The 24,947-nt window shown below is 43.4% G+C and overlaps 1 protein-coding gene across 1 annotated transcript in view; it reads right to left on the bottom strand.

Annotated features, from left to right (window-relative positions):
• The window catches only part of MOXD1 (monooxygenase DBH like 1), a 59,436-nt gene extending 37,282 nt beyond the window's left edge, over positions 1 to 22,154 (bottom strand). Inside the window, exons 1-4 of the mRNA XM_048490554.1 lie at positions 21,733 to 22,154; positions 3,825 to 3,971; positions 2,100 to 2,267; positions 1,894 to 1,977 (exon numbers count right to left, since the gene is read on the bottom strand). Coding sequence (XP_048346511.1) covers positions 1,894 to 1,977; positions 2,100 to 2,267; positions 3,825 to 3,971; positions 21,733 to 21,993 — 660 coding nt within the window. The 5' untranslated portion in view covers positions 21,994 to 22,154. The remainder of the gene's footprint in view (positions 1 to 1,893; positions 1,978 to 2,099; positions 2,268 to 3,824; positions 3,972 to 21,732) is intronic.
• Positions 22,155 to 24,947: the final 2,793 nt, after the last annotated feature.

Here is a 24,947-nt window from a genome sequence, read left to right as displayed (position 1 = left end):
ATACTCGTGAACCAGAGCCTCTTTGTGTTTTTCACACTGTGACTGTGTCATTAAAGCATTCCTGTGTCAAAAAGTCATGTTACTCATGGCAACAAGATTTCTGAGGGATTCTATTCTTTTAATGAGAGGCTACTCTGGACCTGAAAATATCTGTAAATAGCATCTGGTAGCCTGTTCCAGCCCACTATAGAATTTGAATAATACTAATCTGTAAGGTGTCACTGGCAGTCAATTCAAAAACATTTTCTTGGAAAAACACATCCAAGTGATGATGCCTCGCTGAGGGCCAGTGTGGTGAAGTGACTGGACTAGAATTCAGGAGACCGAGGTTCAAATCCCCATTCTTTTTTTGTGAAGTAGGTGGGACTGAGAGAGTTCTGAAGAACTGTGACTAGCCCAAGGCTACCCAGCAGGCTTCATGTGTAGGAGCAGGAAAAGAAATCTAGTTCACTGGAAGAGTGGGGAATGAACCCCGGTTCTCCAGATTAGAGTCCACCACTCTTAATTACACTACCTCTCCAGTTTCCAAATAATTTTCAAACAGTTTTCAAAGGCAGCCCTACTTAAAGCACCATCTAGTAATTGAACCTAGATGTGATAAGAAAATAGATCACTGTGGACAGACCATACTTCTCAGCCACAGTTATCATATCAACTGAAGATGACGAAAGGTGCGTTGTGCCACACAAGAGGCATGACTCTCCATCTGTAAGACACAATTCAGCATACTCTGCAAACTATTAATCTGTTCCTCCAGAAGGCAATTCCCTCTAGCACATGTTGGCTTCTAAATCCAGAAGTAGCTTTGTCATTGACCAACAGTACCCTAGATTCGTCTAGACTGAGCCTCAGTTTATTGCCTGTTATCTATTTCTTTATTTTTTTCCAGGCACATGTTCTGAACTTCTACAGACCTATCTGGATCAGTTAAGAAAGAAAAGAACAAAGGTAGTTTGATAAAGCTATGGGCCCTCTTTTTTTATCATTTTGAGTTTTTAAAAACCCACCAAAAGTATTCTTTTTAGATTTCACATTTTTCTAAAAAAATTGGGGCAGTTTTCAGGTTTGTAGAAAAATCTGTATTGCCCATTCACAGCTCCAGTTATAAGATTTAAGTATCATATTTGGCTGACTTTGTTATTAGAATATACAAATAGAAACCCCCTCCTGCACTATTTCCTTGTCCCCTTTCCTGAAAGTTCACCATAACATACTTTCTTCTCTCCTTCCCTCCCAATAGCCAACCTACATTTATTTGCCCTTCTGTATTCATATTTCCCTTCCCTTCAACAGCTTCTCTGCAGAAAAACTACAGGCCAGATGTGTGGTGCCATCCACTAGGCCAGGCCCACTTCTCATACTACTGGGGTTTCAAAACCTCCCAATGTAAATGTGTGCAAGTGTGTTTAGATTTCACATTTTCTGCAAACCTGAAGTATTTTTCAGGTTTATAAAAAGATCTGTCTTGCCTATTCACAACCCTAATCACCAGATTTAAGTATGCATAGACGGATGCCACATGTTGCATATATAGCTGATGACATGATGCTAGCACAGTGCATTACACTGTGTTCTAAACCCTTGTACAAATTGACTGGTAAATAAATCTGGGGGGAACAAAATTCCGATTTCAATGGAAACCTTTTTTAGTGGGCTTTATGCCATTTTTTTCAACTTTCAACATTCCAACTTTTTCTCCAGATTTGGAGATATGACAGACTAAAATTAATGAAACAGCACTGATTTTCAGCAGTCAAAAATATGTCCTTCAATTATCTTCATTATATTTACTACCTCATCTACAAATACAGAGAGCTACAGAAAAAAAAGCGGGTGTTGGGGACATCTTTCAGAGAAGCAGAAGCAATCAAGCTGCAGAGCTAGATGGCATACCTTTATTACATGATGCTTTCCATGAACGGTAGGTATCTTGAACATTTGGCACCAATACGTTGTGTCTTTGTCTGGTATAGGCACCTGTCTTAATAAAAAGGAAAAGAAAAGCTAATATAAAAGTCTACTTTTTGTTCCCTAAATAGCCATATAATAATTCCATCCATCTTGCACTAGTAATAACAGCAAAATCCAAAGTAACTTACGTCTTGATTGGTCAAGTCAAAGTAAGGCAAGGAGGGAGAAATAACAGCAGTTTTCTCAGGGTTCAGCAAACGCAGACTCTTTGTCCCCCGATTTGAACCATGATAATTTTGACCTGTATCTCTGAAGTCATTGTCATGGTATGCCCATATCACTCTCACTGTGCTTTCCTGAAAAAGACAAACTTCAACAATTAGGCGTAAGAGAAAAATTCAAACTAGCATTGCATCTAACCAGATGAACTTTTGCAACTTTAAATATCAGCCCTTATGTTTCCTTTACCAATGTACATGGCATTGCTGCTACCCTTAATTTTAGTTTTACAAGCAATTTTAACTTGTTTCTGAATTGTTTCTTCTTTTAGTTATTTTACACTTTAATTTTGTGTTTTTATGATTTACAATAAGCAACCTTGAAGAGTTTAGAACAAAAAAGTGGGATAAAATCTAAATCAATATAAGTAAATAATCCTCCAGAAAAATCCAGATTTAAGAACTTTTTAAAAGACTAATTTGAGGGTTAAAAGCCTTATGCCAGATTCCTGACATCTGCACGGACATCACACCCAAAAATAAACTGCTGAAGGGTTGCATAGCCAACTTGAAATGGTGGGCAAAAACTGGAGCTAACCTAGCAGCCAAAATGAGAAGGAAGCAGTGATGATGGCAAGCACAAAAAGGAAAAGAAGAAAGTGAGCTGGAGCCAGAAGGCAAGAAGTGGAAGTCAAAAGTGGATGAGTGGGGATACAGTAAAGGGGCAGAAATAGTGACAAAGAGAAGAAGAGGGAATGGGATTCTCCCAATTCTCTGCTACCGCCTTCTGAACGAGGCCATGGAAAACAGCAGCGTTGCGAATGGCACCGCCGTAAACACGCCGGTTTTCTCCGTTCTCCTGCTGTCGCAGTTAAAAAACAGCCGATACCGAACAATTTATGTTTTCCTCCTGACGTCCAAAAAAACGTCATCCTAAGGCGCCGTTCGCCTACAGGTGCGGTGCCGCCGAAACTTGTAGAAAACAACGCCGACCTGGTTCCCCTCCACCTCCCCCAGAGCAGCGTCAGGCCACCCCCAAAAACCTCCCTCCTGAAGGGAGGTTTATGGAAAACAGTGTGTTCCTGCCGGCGCGGTGCGAATGGCACCGCCGGGAACACGCCGCTTTCCTCGTTTCCCACTACCTCATCGTCCGGCGCCACCTTACTGGACTGTGCCGAGATCCTCCCTCGCTGTCCTCCGACCATTCGCGTAAGGGTCTTTAGTAAACTGCGCAGGGCGATGCCAGACGACGAGGTGAGTGGGGGGGGGCAGGGAAGAGGCAGCTCCGTGCGGAGCCGCCTCTCCCGTGCCGGCCTCTGCAGGGGCCGCTCGCACGCTCCCGTGCGAACGGCCCCCATTCCTCCACCGGCAGGATTCCTGCTGGTGCAGGGGCGCCCTTTCCGCAGTGCAGAAAGGGCCTCCGTTTGATTTCTGTAGAGGCTTAATGGACCCTTACAGAGGGAGCAGAATAGATATACTTGCCAATCACCTATCAGAGGTGCGCATTTAAGTATAAATCAGCAGATGCACCAATACAGCAAAATCCAGACACTACAGTATGCTTAGTAGAACAATCAATGCAGCCTTCAGAATGAAAGGCTCATGAAAAGTTTTATTTTTGACAAACTGTTTTATTTACTCAATTATTGTTGGATTAATTTTTCTCTCCCTCAGTTGGATTTATTAGGACATTACCGTTATACTTTGGTCATTGATATCACAAGTGTGAAGTTGCCGGCTGAACACTAATATTGTATGGGTACTATTTTCCATGGCATACTCCAGATGGTAGTCCTGCTGAGAGTCTTTTTTCAGTGTTCTGTCTGCATCTGTAAAATAATCCTGTTGAAGACAAAAATGAAAACATCATCCTTCTGTTGTTGGTTTTTGGGGTGAGAGAGGGGGGGAATATCTGACATAGTTCCCCACTTTTCTGGGAAATACAGAAAGAGTAAAAGCATATGTCATAATTTTCAATATGACTCTTTCAGAATAAAAAAGTGTAGAAAACGTTGGAAATTTCTTTTGATAATATGCATGTAATTTTTTCAAATACCTTATAAAATGGGAGGACAGAAGAAAATGACCAAATGTGACCCTCCAAATATCAGTGCATTTCAGGCAGAAGAAATCTGTTCTCATATAATAGCAATGTTTATAGAGTGATATTTCTTTACAGTTATTCATTGGTAATTCATTTACTTTCTGGGGGGATTTAAGCAGGAATATGATATAGTCTTCACATTGTAAATCAAAAGAATGTTTTAGAGTTCATTAATTTGTATTTGGAGAAAAGACTGCAGAAGTGATATAATATGTAAGTGGCTTCTGTAATGTAGTGTTACTAACCTCTTCACCTTTGAATTCTTTATTATAACATATAGCTGATTCTGTTTCCCAGGCCATCTCAATTCCTCTTACCAATTACAAACTCTTTGATGCTCATTCCAAAAACCCTTCCATTGGCTTCAGGAATAGACTGGCAATGTGGTCATATTTCTGTTTCTATTTTTCCGTTTTTATATTAAGATATTACACTGTTTTAATTATGTATGTTAGCCATAGGCTCCTTCCGCACATGCAGAATAATGCACTTTCAATCCACTTTCGCAATTGTTTGCAAATGGATTTTGCTATTTCGCACAGCTGCAAAGTGCACTGACAGTGGATTGAAAGTGCATTTTTCTGCATGTGTGGAAGGGGCCACAGTTGGCTGGGAAAGGGAGCGGTATCAAGTTTAATAAAATAAACAAATAAAAATATTGTCCTTTGTTAGCTTTCAAGATCCTTTATACACTTATTTCATATTACTGGAATGGTCTGGTCCTTCCTCAGAGATTATGACTTCATCCCTAACTATTCAAAGGCACTGCGTAAACCTGTAGTTGCTCTATTTTCTGTCCTATATCTAGGTTTGCTAATCTCCAGGTAGTGGCTGGAGAGCTCCTGCTACAACAACTGATCTCCAGGTCAGAGATATCACCTGGAGAAAATGGCCATTTTGAAAGGTGGACTCTATGCCATTATATTGAAGGACCTCCCAAATCCCATCATTCCTAGGCTCTACTCCACCCCCCAAAATCTCCAGGTATTTCCCAACCTGGACCCAGCTACTCTACCTATATCTTTAGCCTTTTCACACACACATTTCTTTTTGTGAGGTGAAATTAAACCTAGACCCCTTCCATACATCAAATGTATAATGGGTTGCAGTCATGATAAAAGAACTGGCTGAAGAAAGAGCCACACTACCTGGAAATGCTTAGGACAGGGGTAGGGAACCTGCGGCTCGAGAGCCGCATGCGGCTCTTTTGCCCCGCTTGGCACTGCCCGGCGTCCACGAGCCGCAGCCGCCAGCCCCATCCTTGCCTGCCCTGCAGGCAGCAGGGCAGGCGCACCAATTGCCCGCAGCCGGCTGGGCTGTGGGCTTCCCCTCTCACTGGGCGCTTTCCCAGCAGTCGGCGAGGCCGTGCCACGGGCTTCATCCTTGCCCGCCCTGCAGGTAGCAGGGCGGGCACACCAACTGCCCGCGGCCGGCTGGACCACGCTGCGGGCTTCCCCTCTCGCCCGCCTCTGTTTGAGCTGAGGTGACTTTCCCGGCAGCCGGCGAGGCCGAGCTGCTGGCCCCATCCTTGCCCGCCCTGCAGGCAGCAGGGCAGACGTATCCATGCGCTTCTCAGAATGAGCGGAGTAAAAGGTAAAAAAAACCCAATATATACAGTGTTATCTTTATTTTAAATATCAAAAATTATTTGCGGCTCCAAGTGTTTCTTTTCCCATGGAAAACGGGCCCAAATGGCTCTTTGAGTGTTAAAGGTTCTCTACCCCTGGCTTAGGAGATCTACACTGGCTACAGCAATAGTATTGGTTGGGAATATCATAAATTAGGCCATGGGGTTCTTCTGATGACAGTAAGGAATTTGTTTGTGCTCATGTCTGAGAAAGAGAAAATGGGTCAAGTTTGCTAGAAAACTATCCCAGATCTTACAGTCTTAGCTCACCGAGGGTCATGAGTACTGTGTTTAGGCTATTTTTCGCTACAACTGAGTATAACATGTTTTCTGGTATGAACATTTCCTAAATATGTATTTTTTCAAAAAAATCTATCAAAAGTAATTATAGGCTGGTGGGTGGACCCAAACAATTAGGTGTCTTTCATTCACAGGAAACCATTTGGAAATTGAGGCAACACATGGTAAGTTGGTTTTAAAGCTCATAAAAGATGTGGTGTATAATTTCCTACAGATGAAGGAATTGATGATGAATTGTTCCCCACATGATGTTAACCCTGCTCTCATTCTCTCAAAAGGGATTTGCAATTGATATGGTTTCTGATTAGTGCTGTGCAAAATGGCAGAGAGAGTCATTTCTTACGGATGTAATAAAAGGATGTAAATAAGCTCTGTTTTATCCTTGAAGAATGTAAGCACAGCTGCACAAGGAACCTTAAGGAAAAAAATCACAGCTGTTACTGCATGTCTGAACAGGTGTTTAAAGGGGAAAGAAACCCTCCAATATATTTTTGCTTTCTCTGATTAGTAAAATAAATATGAATAAAACCTATTCTACAGTACTGAGGCTCTCTAACCAGAAGATCACAATTTTACATGATAGTTTAACTATGGAATTTATCAGAAGATGTGCGCTTGTGAAATATTCAGTGCTTGAGAAATGCTAGCCATATTGATAGCTGTCATATTCTACATCAGGGCTGCCCACAGCCACCACATTCCTCAGACAAAGAGTGCTTCTGGAACTAGAAGACTATACATACAATTCTTACTTAGAACAGCTATTCTTACTATTGTCCCCCAGAAGTACTGTCTAGTTCCCTGGACTTCCAACCTGACTTGATCCATGGAATTCCATAGTCCCTTTTCTCATTTTGTGGCATGTTGATTAGATCAGATTAAAATCTTGAGCTGTCTTTCTTCCTAACCTACCTCAAATGGCTGCTGTGAAGGTACAATGCCACTCTGAGCTCCTTGGAAGAGGTGTGGTACACAAAGGGAATAAATAAATAATAATGACAATAAAGATGACTGAATACATATAGGGATGATATAGATACAGAGATTTAAGCAAGTCTTGTTTCAGCCCCACCTCACCCAATAAGGTGGATTTATGATTTTTCTAGTCCTGGTTTTGAACAAACTTATGAAGAACAAGAGGCTACAGTCAGGTTTGACAAAGAATATAATTCATTACAGTTATTAGCTTTGTGGGTCTCAACTAACAATAGGATTAGCCGAGGCTCCCCATTCTTCCATTAATTTTTGGTGTCAAATCACAGCTGACTTAGGGTAACCCCACTGGGTTTTCAAGGAAGAAGACATTCAGAGGTAGTTTACCATTGTTGCTTCCACATCATGCCCCTGGTATTCCTTGGAGGTCACCTATCCAAATACTTGCTGGTCCAAGGACATCCAGCAAGCTTCCATAGTAGAGTGGGGATTCAAACTTGGATTTGCCAGATCTAATCTGACACTTTAAGCACCACACCATGCTAGCTTTCTTCTCCACTATTGGGGGATCTTAATCCAGGGATGTGAGCATACTGCAAAATGAGGCACCATTGTGCAAATATAAAAGTGGAAGAATATCTGAATTATGGTAATTATTTTTAGTTCCCAGTAAGAGAATTTTAAGAGTACACTCTAAATTTCTTTTAGAAGGAGAAATTGGATTGGCTCTTAGATGAAGATAAATGTACAACTTTTCCTATGCCAACTTCCTCATAGAAATTACAATGAATTATTTTCTGCATTCACATCCAAGTTTTGGATTATTTCCTGCATTCAGATCCTAGCTCTGCAGCCCATCTGCACACAACATACATGTACATGGTCAGCATGTTCGTTTCAGCAATACTTTTAATATGCCTCCTGAAATACTGTGTATAGAGGCACATCACTTATTGAACTGGATATATAGTTATTTATGTATTTATAAAACGTTTACACTGCATCTCCAGGGAACCTGCCAGAGGTAGCTAGCCAGGGGGGGTGGGGAAATGGAATAAACTATACATTAAATCAGCTAAACCCTTAGTTAAAAAGAAGTCTTCATTTGGTTTCTAAAACTATCCAGAGTAGATGAAAGCTGAGTTGAACGAGTGGTTAAGGATAGTGCTAAATGCTTCCTTGAGAGCAGGTGTTATGTCACCCATGTGATTAGAACTGTTCTGGGTGTGAGGAAACCCTCACCTCACACTTCTATGTTGGAGAACTTCCAGCCCATCTTTAATCTTCCATTCTCATGCAAAGTACTTTAGCGGGTGGTTGCTTCTTAGCTCCAGGGGTTCTAGAAAGAGACTGATTTTCTAGACCCAGTTCAGTCCAGCTTTAGATATTGCTTTGATTGCCTTGGTTGATGACCTCTATCAAAAACTAAATAGGGGGAACGTGCCCCTGCTAGTTTTATTGGATATTTCAGCAGCCTTGGGCATTATCAGCAATAGTATCCTAATGATCTATCTCTCCAACACACTTGGATTAAGGGGCACTGTGTCATCAGGAGGTATGTGCTGAGTTGTCTCCAATATACGAATGATACCCAGCTCTACCTTTCTTTTCCACCTAATTCTGAGGCTGCAACATTATGAACCAGTGCTTGAAGTCAATAATGAGCTGGATTAGAGTAAACAAACTGGAATTTAATCCTGACAAGACAGAGGCTCTCTGGGTTAGTAGAAAGGCATACCAGGGACATGAGACCTCTCCTGCCTTGAATAGCATTATACTCCTCTTGAAAAGCCAAGTGCACAGTTTGGGGGTGCTGCTTGACACAGCAAACACCTTAGAAAACCAGATGGCTGCACTGCCTCAGAATGCTTTCCCTATCAGGCAGCACTGACCTCAAAAAGGGCTGTGGTTTCTGCTATGTTAATATGCTTCCTCGAATTGTGGCTTCCTTCTGCCTTGTACTTTGTAACCTGTATGTAGATTGGGCCCAAGCACCAGTTGGGCTGAGATCCATCCTTCTGGCTTGAGAATGAACGATTGTCACCTTTTTACTTTATACTGTTTTGTTTTGATGTTTCTGGGGATGGAAGGAAGGGGGGAGACCTGGGGGGACCTTTAGGGCATTAAAAGGGATGCTAGAAGAGCCAATGTTTAGAATTGGCTTCTTCTAGGGCTACACCGCTGGCTGACAATAAAAGACTTCTGATTGTAATCATTGAGTCTGGTATTGGCCCAGATCCAGGAGTCTGACATTCCCCACCTTTGGTTGGGGTGTTTGCTGCAACCATTCCTGGTTCAATGAAGTCTAGCCACAGTGATCCATGCTTTAATTACCTCTAATTGGTATCTATCACAATGGACTGGACTATCACAATGCCCTATACTTGAAGAGTGTTCAGAAACTGCTATTAGTGCAGAACTCTGTGGCTAGACTGCTGACTGGTGCCAGCTTTGGGGAACATGGAACCCCAATATTACAGCAATTACACTGGCTACTGATCCACTTTCAAACTCACTTCAGGGTGTTGATTTTGACCTTTAAAGACCTGTATGACTTGGGGCCAGGGTGCATGAAGGACCATCTTCTCCCATCCAGTCCTAACTGAAAATTAATTGTGGTCTTCTAGTAACAAACCATCCTGATCTCATCTGATTGTGAGGTCTTCAAGAATACCAGGGGTGTGACATGGAGGCGGATGAGGATGAGAATGATGATCAATTTTATTTATATCCTGTCCTTACTCAGACAAGCTGGGCTCAGGGTGGCTTATCACAATGTGCACGTAATACAATTTACAGTAAGATGTAAAACTAAGTGAACATTAAAATTCTAATAATATAGAACATTCCTGGGTTGTCATTCGTCATGAAGGTGACTCCTTGGGAAGATAATGTAATCTAGCACCATCACAAGCAAAATAATAATTGGTACAGGGTCAGAAACCAGACAAACACAAAATCACGGTACCCCTGCTGCTGAACAGGCAAATAAACCAGCACTGCAGTGAGCAAGTACCATACAATATATTAAAGGGATATGCTACCAAAAATAAAGAGGGAAGGAGGAAGGTGGGGGCGGGGAGGCCAAGCTCTGTTTTTGACTGTTACTGACTTCAACCATACACCTGGCAGAACAACTTTGTCTTGTAGGCCCTGCGGAATTTTGCAATATCCCACAGAACTTGGGTCTCACTAAATAGAATTCCACCAGGTCAGACCCAGGCTCAAAAAAGCCCTGGCTATGGTTGAGGATAATCAATCAGGGTCAGACACCACTAATCAAGAGTACACCTTTATGGGTGGTATATAGGGAAAGGTGATTCCAACGATACAAATGCCTCATACCGTTAAGAGCCTTAAAAGTTAATACCAACACTTTGAATCTAACCGGAATTTAACCTGGAGCCAGTACAGCTGGTTGAGCACTGGTGTTACATGTGCTAAACATGGGGACCCTGTCCTAACTCTCACCACCATGTTCTGGACTAGTTGTAGTTTCCAGAGCAGTCTAAAGGTAGCCCTGCATACAGCAAGTTATAATAATCCAGCCAAGAGGTGACCTTTGCATGGATCATGGTAGCTAGATCTGAGCTAGATAGGTTCAGCTGCCAAACCTGTTGGTGGTGGAAAAATGCCAACCTGCCTATCTGCATGACTTGGGCCTCTAAAGACAGTGAGACATCCAAAGTTGCTCCCAAAATCTTGATGGAAGGAACTGGTTCCAGCTAATCCCCATCAATATTGGGAAGCTTCACCTCCTGATCCAAGCTTCATCTCCGACTCAGTGAAAGAACTTCTGCCTTCAAAATCCAGCACTGACAAGGTGTTGGGCCAACAACTCATGTTTGACCATGTCAAACAATGCTGAGAGACTGAACAACAGCAGTGCTGACCTGTTCTGATCCAGCTGTATGCGGAATTTGTCCATCAGGGTCACCAGCACAGTCTGTGTCCAATGGCCAGGCTGGAAGCCAGACTACAACAGATCCAGAGCCATGTGTCTTCCAGAAACACCTGCTTCTCTTTCAACTCCACTGCTGCTCTTTCAACTCCTTTCCCAAAACAACTGTGATACTAGGCAGCAGTCGTCTGGATCAAGTGGATCCAGAGACAGCTTTCTAAAGATGGCTTTCACCACTGCCTTCGTCAGCATTCCCAGTAAGCCCTTGAAGTCAAGGACACATTTATAATGTCTGTCAGAAAATCCCGTACTCCCCCACCTGCCATACGGAAAATGGTGCTTGAAATTGTGCCCCTTCCCAAACATCTGACTCCTATATATCAGTGCTTAGTTGACCCAGTGTCTCTCTATTTTACATAATCTGATGCAATTCCAGTTGGCTTGCAGAGAAAAGTAAAGCCATTCTCTTGGAATGGCCAGCTCCAAATTTTGCCCCTGGAAAATTTCCCCAGCTCCTACAGCCAAGGAGTCTCAAACAAAAATGAGGGGAGGGCAATTTCTTGTTAAACGTTGTAAAAGAAGAGAAAGCCAAGATATTTTCTGTTCCTTTCCTAATAATCCCCAGCATGGAGTTTGCCTTTTTTGCCGCTGCTGCACACTGAGTCAATATTTTTATTGAGCTTGCCACTACAACACCAAGATCTCTTTCTCTCTCGGTATCATCCAGTTCAGACCCACCCTCATATATTTAAAGCAAGGGATTTGTTTCAAATAGCATAATTTGCTATTCCATTGACATGTGTGATCACACTTCCACCACAGACTTATTGACCACAAAGTGGAGCAGTTTTGTTGCGATCAACAGGGTTGCCTAAAGGGTAATGGCTGTGCTTACTCTTGAATTCTCTAAAGTAACTTTTAAAGTACAATAACTATTTTTATTCTATCCTTACCTCAAGGACCTTAGGGTGGCAGCAACATTATCCCTTCCTCATTGTTTCCTAACAAAAACTGTGTGAGATGGGTTAGGCTAAAGCTTTCACAATGACTTCCGAAGAGCTCTACAGAAAACAAGAAATAAAACTGTAACCATGTGTTGGTCTAGACCAGGGGTAGGGAACCTTTAACACTCAAAGAGCCATTTGGACCCGTTTTCCATGGGAAAAGAAAACACTTGGAGCCGCAAATAATTTTTGACATTTAAAATAAAGATAACACTATATATATAGGGGTTTTTTAACCTTTTACTCTGCTCATTCTGAGAAGCGCATGGATGCGCCTGCCCTGCTGCCTGCAGGGCGGGCAAGGATGAAGCCGGCGGCTCGGCCTCGCTGGCTGCTGGGAAAGCGCCCACCCCGCTCCAACAGGGCGGGCGAGAGGGGTAGCCTGCGGCGCGGCCCAGCCGACCGCGAGCAGTTGGTGTGCCCGCCCTACTGCCTGCAGGTGGGCAAGGATGGGGCCTGCGGCTCGGCTTGTGGAGCCACAGTGCAAGGGCAGAAGAGCCGCATGCGGCTCTCGAGCCGCAGGTTCCCTACCCCTGGTCTAGACAAGTCCAAATCTCCACCCACTGATTACACTCACTGGATGACTTTCTGCCAGTCATTCTCCCTCAGCCTAACCCTGCGAGATTTGTTAGACTGCAAGAGAGATTGGTCCAGATAACACAGCAAGCTTCAGGGAAGACTCAGGATTTGAACTTCAATCTCCAAGAACCTAGTCCTGCATACTAACCACCACGCAACACTGGGCACTCCATGAAGTTGTCCCCAAGATACCCACAAGACATAAAAGGCCTAACACATACCAACAGAGTGATGTCAATGTGACACACTTTATATGTCCTCTCTAGCTGCCTTTCAATTTGTTTTCCAGTGGTATCTTTGGCTCATTCCGCACATGCAGAATAATGCACTTTCAAACTGCTTTCAGTGCTCTTTGAAGCTGTGCGGAATAGCAAAATCTACTTGCAAACAGTTGTGAAAGTGGTTTGAAAATGCATTATTTTGCATGTGCGGAAGGGGCCCTTGTTGCTATTGACATGACTACAGGGAAGACTCAGGATTTGAACTTGAGTCTCCCAGAACCTAGTCCCACATACTAACCACCACACAACACTGGACACTCCATGAAGTTGTCCTCAAGATACCCACAAGATATGAAAGGCCTATCACATACCAGCAGAGTTATGTCAATGAGACACACATTATATGTCCCCTCTAGCTGCCTTTCAATTGGTTTTCCAGAAGTGTCTTTGCTGCCATTGGCATGGCTACATTTAAAGCAGCATAATGCTCTGTTCATCATTCTCTAGATTTTTAAATCTCTTCTTTTCAATGGACTACTCTATAAGATCTTTTAATTACGTCTATGGAATATATTTGATAAACAGATATTCTTTAATTCGGGTGTTGTCAGCTAACAAGCAAAAGTTAGAATGACTCACACTTCCAAATATTAATGAATTCACAAAAGGACTGATGCCTTGAGTAAGAACTATTTTTGTGTTTAGAGTTCAGCAGATGAAATATACAATGCAGTCATTTTGTATAACTTGTACAAAATAGATATTCATCAAGGCAGATTACTCTCTGCAAAAAGGATCCCCCAGCTACTGCATGCTGTTGGGGGATGAAAAACTTCAGACAGGGAGAAGGACTCAAACTCTGCAAGAAAATGCAAACTATCAATTTACCAGCACAAAAGAGGAATTTCTAAAAAAGCTAGATGCAAAAGTTAGAGCTGCCTTGAGCACACTCATGACAAATAAAAACTTACTTGTTGGTTGGAAGGGCAATATTGCTACAAACACAAAAAGACTGAGCAATTTCTCTGAAGCTGCATCCGTTTTTACTCAAGCATGTTTGCTTCACTGCATTGTGGGGGGGGTGGGGAGGATCTTTCACTTGTTTAAACACATTCAGGATCAACATCTACACTACTACCAATTCTCAGAAATTGTGTCCACAATTAGCTATATAGCAGTTTACTGCTCTACAAACATTTTCCCCTTTAGCTGAACTCTCACTCTTTCCCTTTTCCCACCCCCTTACAGAAGAGATATTAAGCATGCTTGAGAGATTGCTCAAGCATGCTTGAGAGATTTGCACTTTCCAAACTGTTAGAACTGGGTTCCCATTCTAACCTCTGTACTCCTGTACTCCTGTACTCCTGTACTCTCAAGCATGCTTGAGAGATTTGCACTTTCCAAACTGTTAGAACTGGGTTCCCATTCTAACCTCTGTACTCCTGGAATGCTTGACCACTCATGCATCATTCCCTGCTCACTCTTCACTCAGCCACACATTCAAAAACATGAGTAGGCCCTTTGTAAAGTTCTCTTTTGCTTTCTGCCTCTGTAAGGTAATTGCCTCCTTCAACCTGATTGATCTGTTTACAAAGAGTTAATAAAATCCTCTTTCATATCTTGTTCATCATACCAGATACTGAAGAAAAACCCATATAACACACAGTGATAACTCCAAAAGAACAAAGGAAACTGATATTTGTTTGATTTGTGTAGTTCATTTAATCTTTTCCTGATTTTGAAAAAAGTACTTGAGAAAAGGGTTTTTTTTTAAAAAAACATGGGAATAAAAATGGGGAAACAAAAATACTGAGAAAGAAGAAATGGTTAGCTTCTTTAATTTAGCTTAGCTTGTTTACTATAGCTACTATGCAGACATTTTTAACGCCAAATTGTTCAAATATTCCATTGTAATTTTTCTCAGATTTGTCAGCTACCTCTAATCTATTTTATTATGTTATTAATAGAAATGTGGCCACTTGTTTTGAATTGCAAGTTTGAACTGAAAGTTCAAAACTCTAAAAAGCACCATGTATACTGATGTCACTGGATGGATGGATCAAAGTTGCCTCACTCAAGAACAGAGTTGTTGACGGAAGAATATCTTAATTTTTAAATGCCTACAGTGAAAAGGTTGTCTCATGGTCACAATCCAGGTCACTCAAATGATATTAAATGGTATTTAAAATTTTGGGGAAAAACAATCAAGTGAGTGATAGCAGAACAACAAAAAGAGACTCATTGATCCCTATCAGTCAGATTTTAGTCCAGGTCACGGATCAGATACACCTTTACTTGTTCTGGTAGATGCTCTCCAATTCCATTTTTCACTGGGTTGGTTAAATCCATCAGTGGCCATCAACACCATGGACCACTTCTTTATATTATATCATTTGGAGAAGATATTAAAGAAAAGTAGCACAGTATCTACAGTCTTGGCTTTTTTTTTCTCAGGATGAAAAGAGTGTCATCAAAGACACAGAATCATTTGCCTGGCCCCTAAATTGTGGCATCACAAGATTTTGACACCTATTTTTGTTTTATATGTACATCTGGTCACTATTCTCCAGCATTTGGGGGCTGGGTGCTATCAGTATGCTGTAATATTCAATATATTAATATAACAGCTGAAGTGGAGAACTTCAACTGAAGAAAAGAGTAGTGACTATTTTTTATCTAGATTAATTTTTATACCACCTTTCCAGAATTCTTCTCTATAGCACATTAGAATCATAGAATCATAGAGCTGGAAGAGACTCCAAGGGCCATCAAATCCATCCCCTGCAGTGCAGGAACACACAATCAAAGCACTCCTGACAGATGGCCATCCATCCTCTGTTTAAAAACCTCCAAAGAAGACATAGACATTTGTATGAAACATAGACATTTGTGTGAGATTTGTGTACATCTTTGCACCAAACTTTAAGATACACAAAATATCTGCTGTCCTAGTCTAACCTTTTTCCTAAAAATAATAATATTGATATAAAACTTTGGGTAGCTTTTGTTTTATTAAATTTACTTTTCTAGGATAATTAACAGCACTCAAGTGACAGTACAGCAGGATGGTGGCAGTGCTCAAATGGTACAAATCACACTTCATATAATCATGATGAATATATCCCTATTCATCATGAGAAATGAACTACTTTAAAAAGATGTTGGGCTAATAAATTGGTAGATTCCTGGATCCTATTGAAAATACAATAGTCATGTGCGATATCTACCAGTTCTTCAGAAAGAAGGGTTTTAGCGGTTACCTTTTTTTAAAAAAAATCACAATTTAATTTTTTCAGAATTATTGGATGAATGGCACCTACGATTTGTGAATTGCTATTGTTTTATCAGTTAAAATTATGGGCTGTAACTGAAGAGAGAAATGTATCAGAAACTGGATGAATGCAGCTGAGATTATGAGGGATAAAGGAAACAATACAATGTTTTTTCAGAAAGCACAGTAAACTATAAGCCCATCTTGAGAGTACATGATTAGATGACTTTTGCCTCCGTAAGTGGAATGGACAGACATAACGATGGATAAGCAAGTCACGATGCAGAATGCAGACACTGTGAGTCACACTAAAGATGACATTCTTTATTGTAACAAATAGATTCTCTTTTTTGCATCCATGGTCCATATAGCATTAAAAGAAATCTTTAAGGATTACACCATGGAATCTCATGAAATGTGAACTGCCCAACCATAGCCCAGCCATAGCCTGATTTAGACCACAGCTATTGCTCTTACCAAATCATCTGTTTCCATAGTTTATGAGTTTTTACCAATTCATTCTGAAGTTATATAGGACACCTAATCTGCCACCCTAGACTTCCAGACAGGAGAACTTTTCATAAGAACTGGATGCAGGTGAATGCTTGAAAAGGAGCAGGCTGCAGAAATCTGCCAAGAATCATCTTTCAGTGTAATTTTAAAGAAAGTTATCCTAGTCTGAGCCCATTCATTTCAATGGGCTCAGACTGAACTAACTCTGTCCAGGACTCACTGTTAGTATTGGGGGGGAGGGGGGTTGGGTGACTGGGAGTAATATTCTAAGTTACTAATAATAATAACTCCTGGCATATGCTAATTTAGAGAATATATACATAAATGTGAACAAAATCAAATAAATATTATGTCATAATTAAAAAAATACTCTACATCTGAGATCAGAAAAGGGCCCGGGTGAAAACACATGGAATTCTAAGTGGGCTGTTAGTACAACTCTAAACATTAGTAGATTTAGAAAGGTATTACTTTATTTAGCATTTCAGTGATTGCCTCTAATTGACACGCTATCTAAACAGTCAATATACAGCTTCAACTGATCCCAAATTTGGTTAGAAGGACACAGCTCCAGAAAACATGATCTCAGAAAACAATGAAGTATCAGAACTCAGCCTTGAGGCATAAGACTGTCCATAAAGTAAGCCATACTTTTTATGTCACTCTAGATAGACCTTTGCCATTTCCCCACTGAGAAATTAGTCAGATACAACCAAAAGAAACAGCAACTTTTCATTGCAGTTTCTCCCTCCCCACTGCAGCGTGAGTCTAGTGAAGACCTCAATGTCTATCATGGTTTCAAGCAATGCAGCACTCCCCGTGAATACGCAACCTGCTCAGCAGCTCTGTTCTTCCTTGTCCTGATTGACTGTTGTGTTGTGCTGTGGCGGGATTTTTTTAAAAAAATTCGCACAGCTACGTCACTACGTAAATGCATAGGCAGAATTTCCCCGCCTTCTGATTGGCTATTTATTTTTATTTTTATTTATTTATTAAACTTTTATACCGCCCCATCCTCTAGGGGCTCTGGGCGGTGTGCTGGAGCGGGAACTCTACTCCGCCCCGATTGAAAATTCATGTTATTCTTCTTGCTTTTATGTTCAAACAGAGCCACACATAAACAATTTACCAAAATCAGTATACTGTAGCTTCCTATTTACGTTTCTACGTAGCCACGCCCAGCACTGCACACAAAAAAGGCTGCACGGGCTCTGCACACAGCCCACTGCGCTCTGATTGGCTGGAAGGTTCGAAGGGCAGGAAGAATAAGCCATGTGTGACACATTTCTCCCCACTGATCCAGCTTCAATGCATGATTGGGAGAAAAGGTGCAATGCAGGTTCCGAAAAAACGTGGGATAAGGGGGAGACCGCGCACCAGAACTGGGATGTATCTGTGACCGGCAGTTAAGCAGTGGGGAGTTCTTGCTGAAACCTTGATAGTTCATGTATCACAGGATTAATTGACCATGGGGAATTGACCCTTCTTGAAAAATGAATAACACACATCATCACACCATAGCATACACCAGTGGCGAAGTGCCAACGGGGACATCCGGGGCGGCTTGTCCTGGGCGCAGGCTTGGAAGGTCACGTGGAGGGCAGAAAAATTCCCTGCACACTTCCGGGAAGGAGGAGGGGCATGGCTCAGCTTGAGTGCACGATGCCGGAGAGGAGGCCTGCGCCTCTCGGAAGCCGAGGGAGTGCTCCCGCGCCTCCCCTCCAGGCAGCCTCCCCTCCAGGCAGCCACTTCCTGCTTCTCTCACCAGCGAGGCTCTCCTCGTCGTCCCCACCCCGCATTTCTCGCCTGGACTTCGCTTTCCCTATGGGAGCCAGCGAGCTCGCCCTAGCCATGGAGACCCTTCTCCACCGCTCCCCCTCTGCTCCCACCGCCTCCCTTCTCCTCCTGTGTCCGCCGCCGCCGCTGCCTCCCAGCACTTTTAATGGCTCAGACCCTCCAGTGGCCACAGCAGTGACTTGTTTGCCAGCCCTGCCGCTGCTGCCCCTACCAAGGGCTGAGAGGAGCACAGCACCCGGTGAGGGGGCGCCCAGATGGGAACAGTGAGGAGAGGGGCGGGGGGGGGGTGCTGGCCAGGCAGGGGGGAATCTCCTGGGTTGTGCTGGGCGCCTGGGGGGGGAGGTGGACCACAGTGGGGAAGGAGCCCTTTCAGTTTTGCGCCAGAGACGCATCTGGATCTGGTTGGAGGCGAGATTCAGCCGGAGGAGGGTGTGTGAGCATGAGCGCATGTGTGTGAGAATGCGGGGGGGGGGGGTGTCCAGGCTTCCCTCCATTTGCCGGGACCCACAAGCCTCCCTCCGCACAGTTTCCCTGCTGCTACTTGCAGAAGTTGGTGCCTTGTTTTGTGTCTTGGCTGTTGTGGAAGTTACTGGGGCGCAAAGGGCTTTGGACTTCTCCCCTTCCCTGCTCCTTCGACTTTCACGGTAGATCTTGGGGGCAGGGGAGAAAGAAACTCCCCTTTCCTGTCCTTTTCCAGAGCTGCCCTCTGCTTTTGTTTTGGCCTTTTTTTTGTTTAAACTTTTTTTGAACAATCCTCTTTTTCCTCTCACCTCCCTGACTTGCTCGGAGTGCATGGCCTGCTCAGACAAGAGGGACGGGGGGGGGGGGGGGGGCTTGCCTTGCCTTGACTGAGCTCAGCAGGACTGAAGCCTCAGGAGTAAAAGGGACTCTGATCTGCTTTGGGTGCAGCAGACCCTGAAGATTTTCTGGAATTGGGATTTCTTAGCCTTTATCTCAGAACTCACCAACTCCCATCAAAGGTAAACTCAACCACTGTAATTAAACAGTTGCCTCCCAAAAATCCCTCTTTCGCAGCCAATTCAAAAGAACCTCTTCTTGAAGTGTAAACCTGGAAGTTTTATACTCTGAAGCAAACTCCACTGAACTCAGTAGCAGTTACTCCTAAGTAAGTGTGTTTAAGATTGAGCCAGCTGTTAAGAGGGGGTCAGCTTTTCTCCTTTCATTCTCTCCCATTCCACACAAGGCTACACTTTGTAAGCAAATATAAATAAGGGTTCAAATAAATAGATGTGTTTCCCTTAAAAAAGAAAAAGGTGGGGAAATGTAAGTAAAAAAGAAACACACCTATTCCAAATTTGTTGTAATATAAAATATTTCCATCTCCTTCCCTCCAGGAAGGTGTTTTGGTACATTCAGAAAAGCAACACACACACCTCGCCCCCAATCAGAGGTGTGCAGAAGTCAGGATTCTGTGGAGTTCCCTCTCGTCTTTTATGGAAGGGGAGGGAAGGAGAGAAATTTGGGGGCATGACTCCAGTGGAAGAACATCCGAAGCTGACATTCCAAAGTCCCTAGTTCACCTTGCTGGCATCTCCAGTTTAAAAAATCAAGTAGGAGGGTTATGTGGAAGACTTTTCTAACTGGAGACCCAGCAGAGCTGTGTCCAGTGAGAGTGGGCAGTGCTGACCCCAACAGACCAAAAGGTCTGGCTTGGTATAGGGCTGCTTCCTGTGTGGGTCCATGTGGTTTTTCATAGTGCTGTGCCTCCAGGACAGTTTTTATCTGTATTTTTTAAAGTTGGTTTTCCAGTCTTTCTCTTTTTGTGATGTGCTGATAAATTGGCAATTTGGTCAATCCATTGTGTATGATAGAAGCAGTGTTTTGGCTAGCCAAATGCCTATCCTGTTGGTTTCGCGGAGTGTATGAACTTCGTTCTTAGCACTTTGGCATTTCCAGAATAATGCACTTTCAATCCACCTCAGAATTGTTTGCAAGTGGATTTTGCTCTTTTCAAGACAGTAAGGTCTAGCCGCAAAAGCATTGAAAGTGGCTTGAAAATGCATTATTCTCATGTGTGATAGTGCCCTTAGCCTCACTTCCAAAACACTTTTAGAAGGTGATTTTGCATCAGTTCAATAAGCATCATTGTAGACTTGCTGCTCTAGGAAAGTGATAAAAAGAAGGAAAGTCTACAATTAACTTTAACATATGCTGATCTTAAGAGGGATATGAAGGGTGATGGACACACTCGGAAAGACAGCACCCCTTACCTTGTGGTGAAGGTGCTGTATTTGCCCAGGGTTGTTTTTTGTGGAAGTATTTATACCCCATATTTTGGCCTTTGAGGTTAACCAGTGTTCAGAATTATCATCAAGAAAAGAGTGGATTGTGTTAAGACATTAGTAGCATTGAAATCAAGATTTTGTTCGATCCCGAGTGATAGTATCGGAGTGTGTTTTTTATCTGCTTCTGGATTAAGCACATATAATATTTTATACACCGATTTGTACCTCGTTAGTAAAATATTGTACTGCCATCTTTTTGACCATCTGAGTCCTCCAGAACAGCTTGCAATACAAACACATCCCACAAATTGAAAGCTCTGCCAGCCTCCCCCCCCCCCTCCCCAGCACACCTCCCTGCCCATGGATCACAGGGTTAGGGTTAGTGTCATACAGGAAAACAAATGAAAGCCATTTAGAAGTTCCTTTTTGGGCCCTTTTGTTTTATTTTTATATTTTTTTCTCAGCAGTAATAAAACATTTTGAAAATGTCAAAAAAATATTTCCACTGTGTGGCATGAACCATTTCTGTGTTCAGATTTGTGAGTTGGGGCATGTTCTACAATGTGATGGTGACTGAAATGACCTGGTGCAAAAAATTGTTGTTTGGTTGTGGTTGGGGAGGGTGGTTGTCTACATGGGGGGGGGGGGGGAACTCAGATTTTGCCCTGGGCTCCATTTTTCCTAGCTACACCTCTGGCATACACATTTACTATATTCATTGAGAAGCACAAAAGGAACAGTTGTATATTTTCAAAAACACAAAGGGAAAAGCTGTATAGTTTCAATGTAGTTCCTGGCACCAGGTAACAAAGTAAATGAAAATATGGAAGCATGCACAGCTTTTATGTATCACCCTTACATGAAGAAGGAAGAACTTTAGAGTATGGAAAAGGTGCATTACTGTGCAGACTTCTCACCAGTGAAGAACAAGGCACCTTTCTATGTACCAGCCCTGTTATAAACCCTCCCTTGGGGCCATCTAGACTGATCTCTCAGATACTCCCAGTGGATTGGAAGCCCCTCCGCAAAGTCCAAGGCAAGCAGCCCCTTTCCCTCTCGGCTCACCCCAGGAAGCAGAGGTCGTTCCCTCTCCCGCTCCGCTCTCACCTGCAAGTAAGGCTTGCCCCGGTCCAGTCCGCCCACTACGATATCCGCCGAAGTCATGGCTCCCGTCGGGGAGAAGCCGAAGCCCACGTAGCCCTGGGTGCGCACCTCCAGGCGGAAGGCGATAGCGCCGCCCTGAGGCGCCCACGACAACCGGTACCGGGACGCCCCGTCCAGCACGGCGCTGTGCGGGTAGTGGCGCCCGACCGCGGCGGAGAGCAGCGCCCACGAGCCCAGCAGGAGCAGCGGCGGCCAGGAGCTCATCCTCCTCCCCGCGCGCTCCACAAGACAGAGGCGGACTCGGGCAGGCAGCAGCGCGCCTCTCGCCTCCCGCACCGGCTGAGGCTAATGCCGCTGGGCGACTTCGCTAGTCGCTGCGGAGGGGGCGGGAGCCGGTCACCCCGCCCCTCCGGGAGCTGACCTCGAGACGGGAGAGAAGCGAGGAAGGAGGCGGGGGGGGGGGAAGAGCATGGAAGGGAGGGAAGGAGGGGTGGGAAGGGGCAAAAAGGGAGGGGCAGTAGAGGCTTCTGAGGAGGAGGGAGGGGCGGCCGGGCGGCACATTCGGGGCAGAGAACATGAGGTGCTCCACCAGGGATGAATTTGTTCGACTGACGAGCACAGTGATGCAGTGGCAGCTGCCGGTTTAGCTGGGTTGAGAGAGGGATTAGACAAGTTCATGGAAGATATGACCATCTATGGCTGTTACGCTCCGGGACTGAATGGAAGTCCCATGTTCAGAGGCAGTGTACCTCTAAATACTACTGATGAGGCTTCAGACTCTGTGCCCTGTTGGTTGGTCTTCCCAGGACATCTGGCTTTCTACTGTGTGAAGCAGGATGACGAATTAGAGTGGCCATTGGCCTGATTAAACAAAGCTGCTCTTCTGTTCTTATTTCTGGGTCAGCAGTCCCTGAGCAGAGGCTGAGGACTGAATCATTCCCGATAAGCTACCACTTGCTTCCCTTTTCCCATCTCAAGGCTCTTCTGATATTTGGCACATTAAATGTTCTCCATCTCTCTTTCTTCAGGCAATGGAGGTCCTGCATGCTGCACTTCTCTCTGTCATACAGCTATTCTAGGCACAGAAATTCTGATGAAGGGGTGGGGAGAGGTGGCCTCTGCTTTATGGGGAGGGGATGGTCCAACAAGGGACAATTAGGGCTTCAAGGCATCCAACACCTGAAAGCCTTCTGGAAACAATACCAGTCTTCATACCAGCCTTCAAGTCCAAATTGCACTCTGGTAGAATAAAACGATCACCAGCAATTGTGTAATCAAAATATTGAACCATTGCACATGGTTTTCTGAGAGGGTGGCAACTCTCTTCTGCTTTCAGGCAGGTAGGCTTCCTGGTCTCCGTGCACACTTGACCCCCATAAGCCACATCTGGACTGAACCAATCCTTTGCCAGACCCAATATCCAATAAGCAGCATTTGGCAGGATCAGTGCAAGCAGTGGTCCAAAATAGTGACGGTGGCACAAAATCCCTACCCTAAACAATGCAGCTTTCATTTGGCTCTCCAGATCCCTCCCATGCAGTCTAGCACCAGAGACAAAACCAGCCTGCAGGCAAGCTGGTGTCTGGACAAGCCAAAGTTTAATCATGCAGTCAGCAGGGTGGGAACAGTAATTGTTTGGACATTTTTTGCTACTCTGTCTTGCAGGTTTGGGGCAGATTGCAACAGAGTGCAAACCACAACCCAAAAGGTTTAAATAAAAATCACATTAAAAGCCATGACTGTGTATGCAAGAGAACATAATATTGATAGATACTCCTTCATATCTTTTTAACTACTTTATCATATTTGTGGTCTAGGTTGTGGGAAAGGTGGATTTTTAACACCTATTGATTGCATGCTTGTGGGCAGAACTGAATTCTAATAGTGTTCATGATGGTGAACAGAGGGCACTATTACTGTAATCCTGTATGTAATGTAATTCTAACTTTGATCAGCCTGTTCCAGTTCAATTTTATCATATAAATGATTATTGTGAATGTTCAAGCAATTGTTAAAATTATGCTTGATTACATCCTGGAAAATTTCTGAGAGAGGGCGTAAGAGTCTCTACCATTACTAGATTTTACAGGGTGATTCACCACTGAGCCCTTTGTTAGTTGTACCTGGAAAGCAGTACATTAAAAACGTTAACGCTGTCAAACAAAGCATTTTCCTACAGCAAAAAGATCTTTCAGTGTGCCAGACATTAACCAGACATATACAAGGACTGAGCCAAACCCTGATTGCTGCTTATATAGATACAAAGAGATGAGCAAGGTTATCATAAAGAACTGTGTACTATAAGTGCCCCACCCCCTACCAGGAGCTATTTGTTTCACTTATTTAAAACATCCTTATACTGCCTTTACCCCCAGTCAGGGCCCCAAGTGTCAGAAGAATGCTTATCTGAGTGAAAGGGGTATATTATTTAATCCATGTAACCAGCTATATGTAACAGTTCAATGCTTCCTTTGATATACATAACCAGGTGTGTTATATGTGACCACTGCCATCTATGAATTCTTTCCTTGACCTGTGCTTTATGGCTTTGCATGCTTTGTAATGGAGTAGGCCTCCCCATGCTTCACCCATGAGAAAAGAATGACAACTGCTATCTTGTTGTGGGCAGGAGATCAGGTGGCTCCGCTGCTATCTATTGCTGACCTTGGGCAGCCTTGGTTTCAGATGCTGCCTCTGGGAAGAGGGGAGGGGGTATCCTTGGGGGAAATATATGGGACTGTAGATGCCAACTTCATTAGAACTGGCATTGCCAAGTATGGAACTTGACTACCTCTTCAATAAACACTGCTGATTATCACTTCGGAGTCCGTTTATTGGGTTAAAGTTCCAAGACCTAACACCAAGGCAACAAATATGAAAAAAATAGAACAATTAAAAACAATTAAACAAAACAATTACAAAATAATTCAGTAAAACCCATAAATATACACTGCCAGAACCGGGGAGGAGGCAAACAACCATTATGGGTATATGCCAAACAAAACAAACAACGCTCCGCTCACTGGTGGAAGACATTGATAGTGGGAGAAAGATGAATGTCTTCTGGGAGGGAGTTGCAAAGTTTTGGTGCCACAACCAAGAAAGCCTTTCTTGGATCATCACCTGTGTAGCCTCAGACAGTAGGACAACCAAAACAAGGCTTCTGAAGATCACCATAGTGAACAGGTAGGTTCATATGGGAGAAGGTGGTCCTTAAG

The sequence above is a fragment of the Sphaerodactylus townsendi genome, linkage group LG01 (genome assembly GCF_021028975.2).
Source record: "Sphaerodactylus townsendi isolate TG3544 linkage group LG01, MPM_Stown_v2.3, whole genome shotgun sequence".
NCBI lineage: Eukaryota > Metazoa > Chordata > Lepidosauria > Squamata > Sphaerodactylidae > Sphaerodactylus > Sphaerodactylus townsendi.
This window is presented reverse-complemented; position numbering and strand designations above follow the sequence as displayed.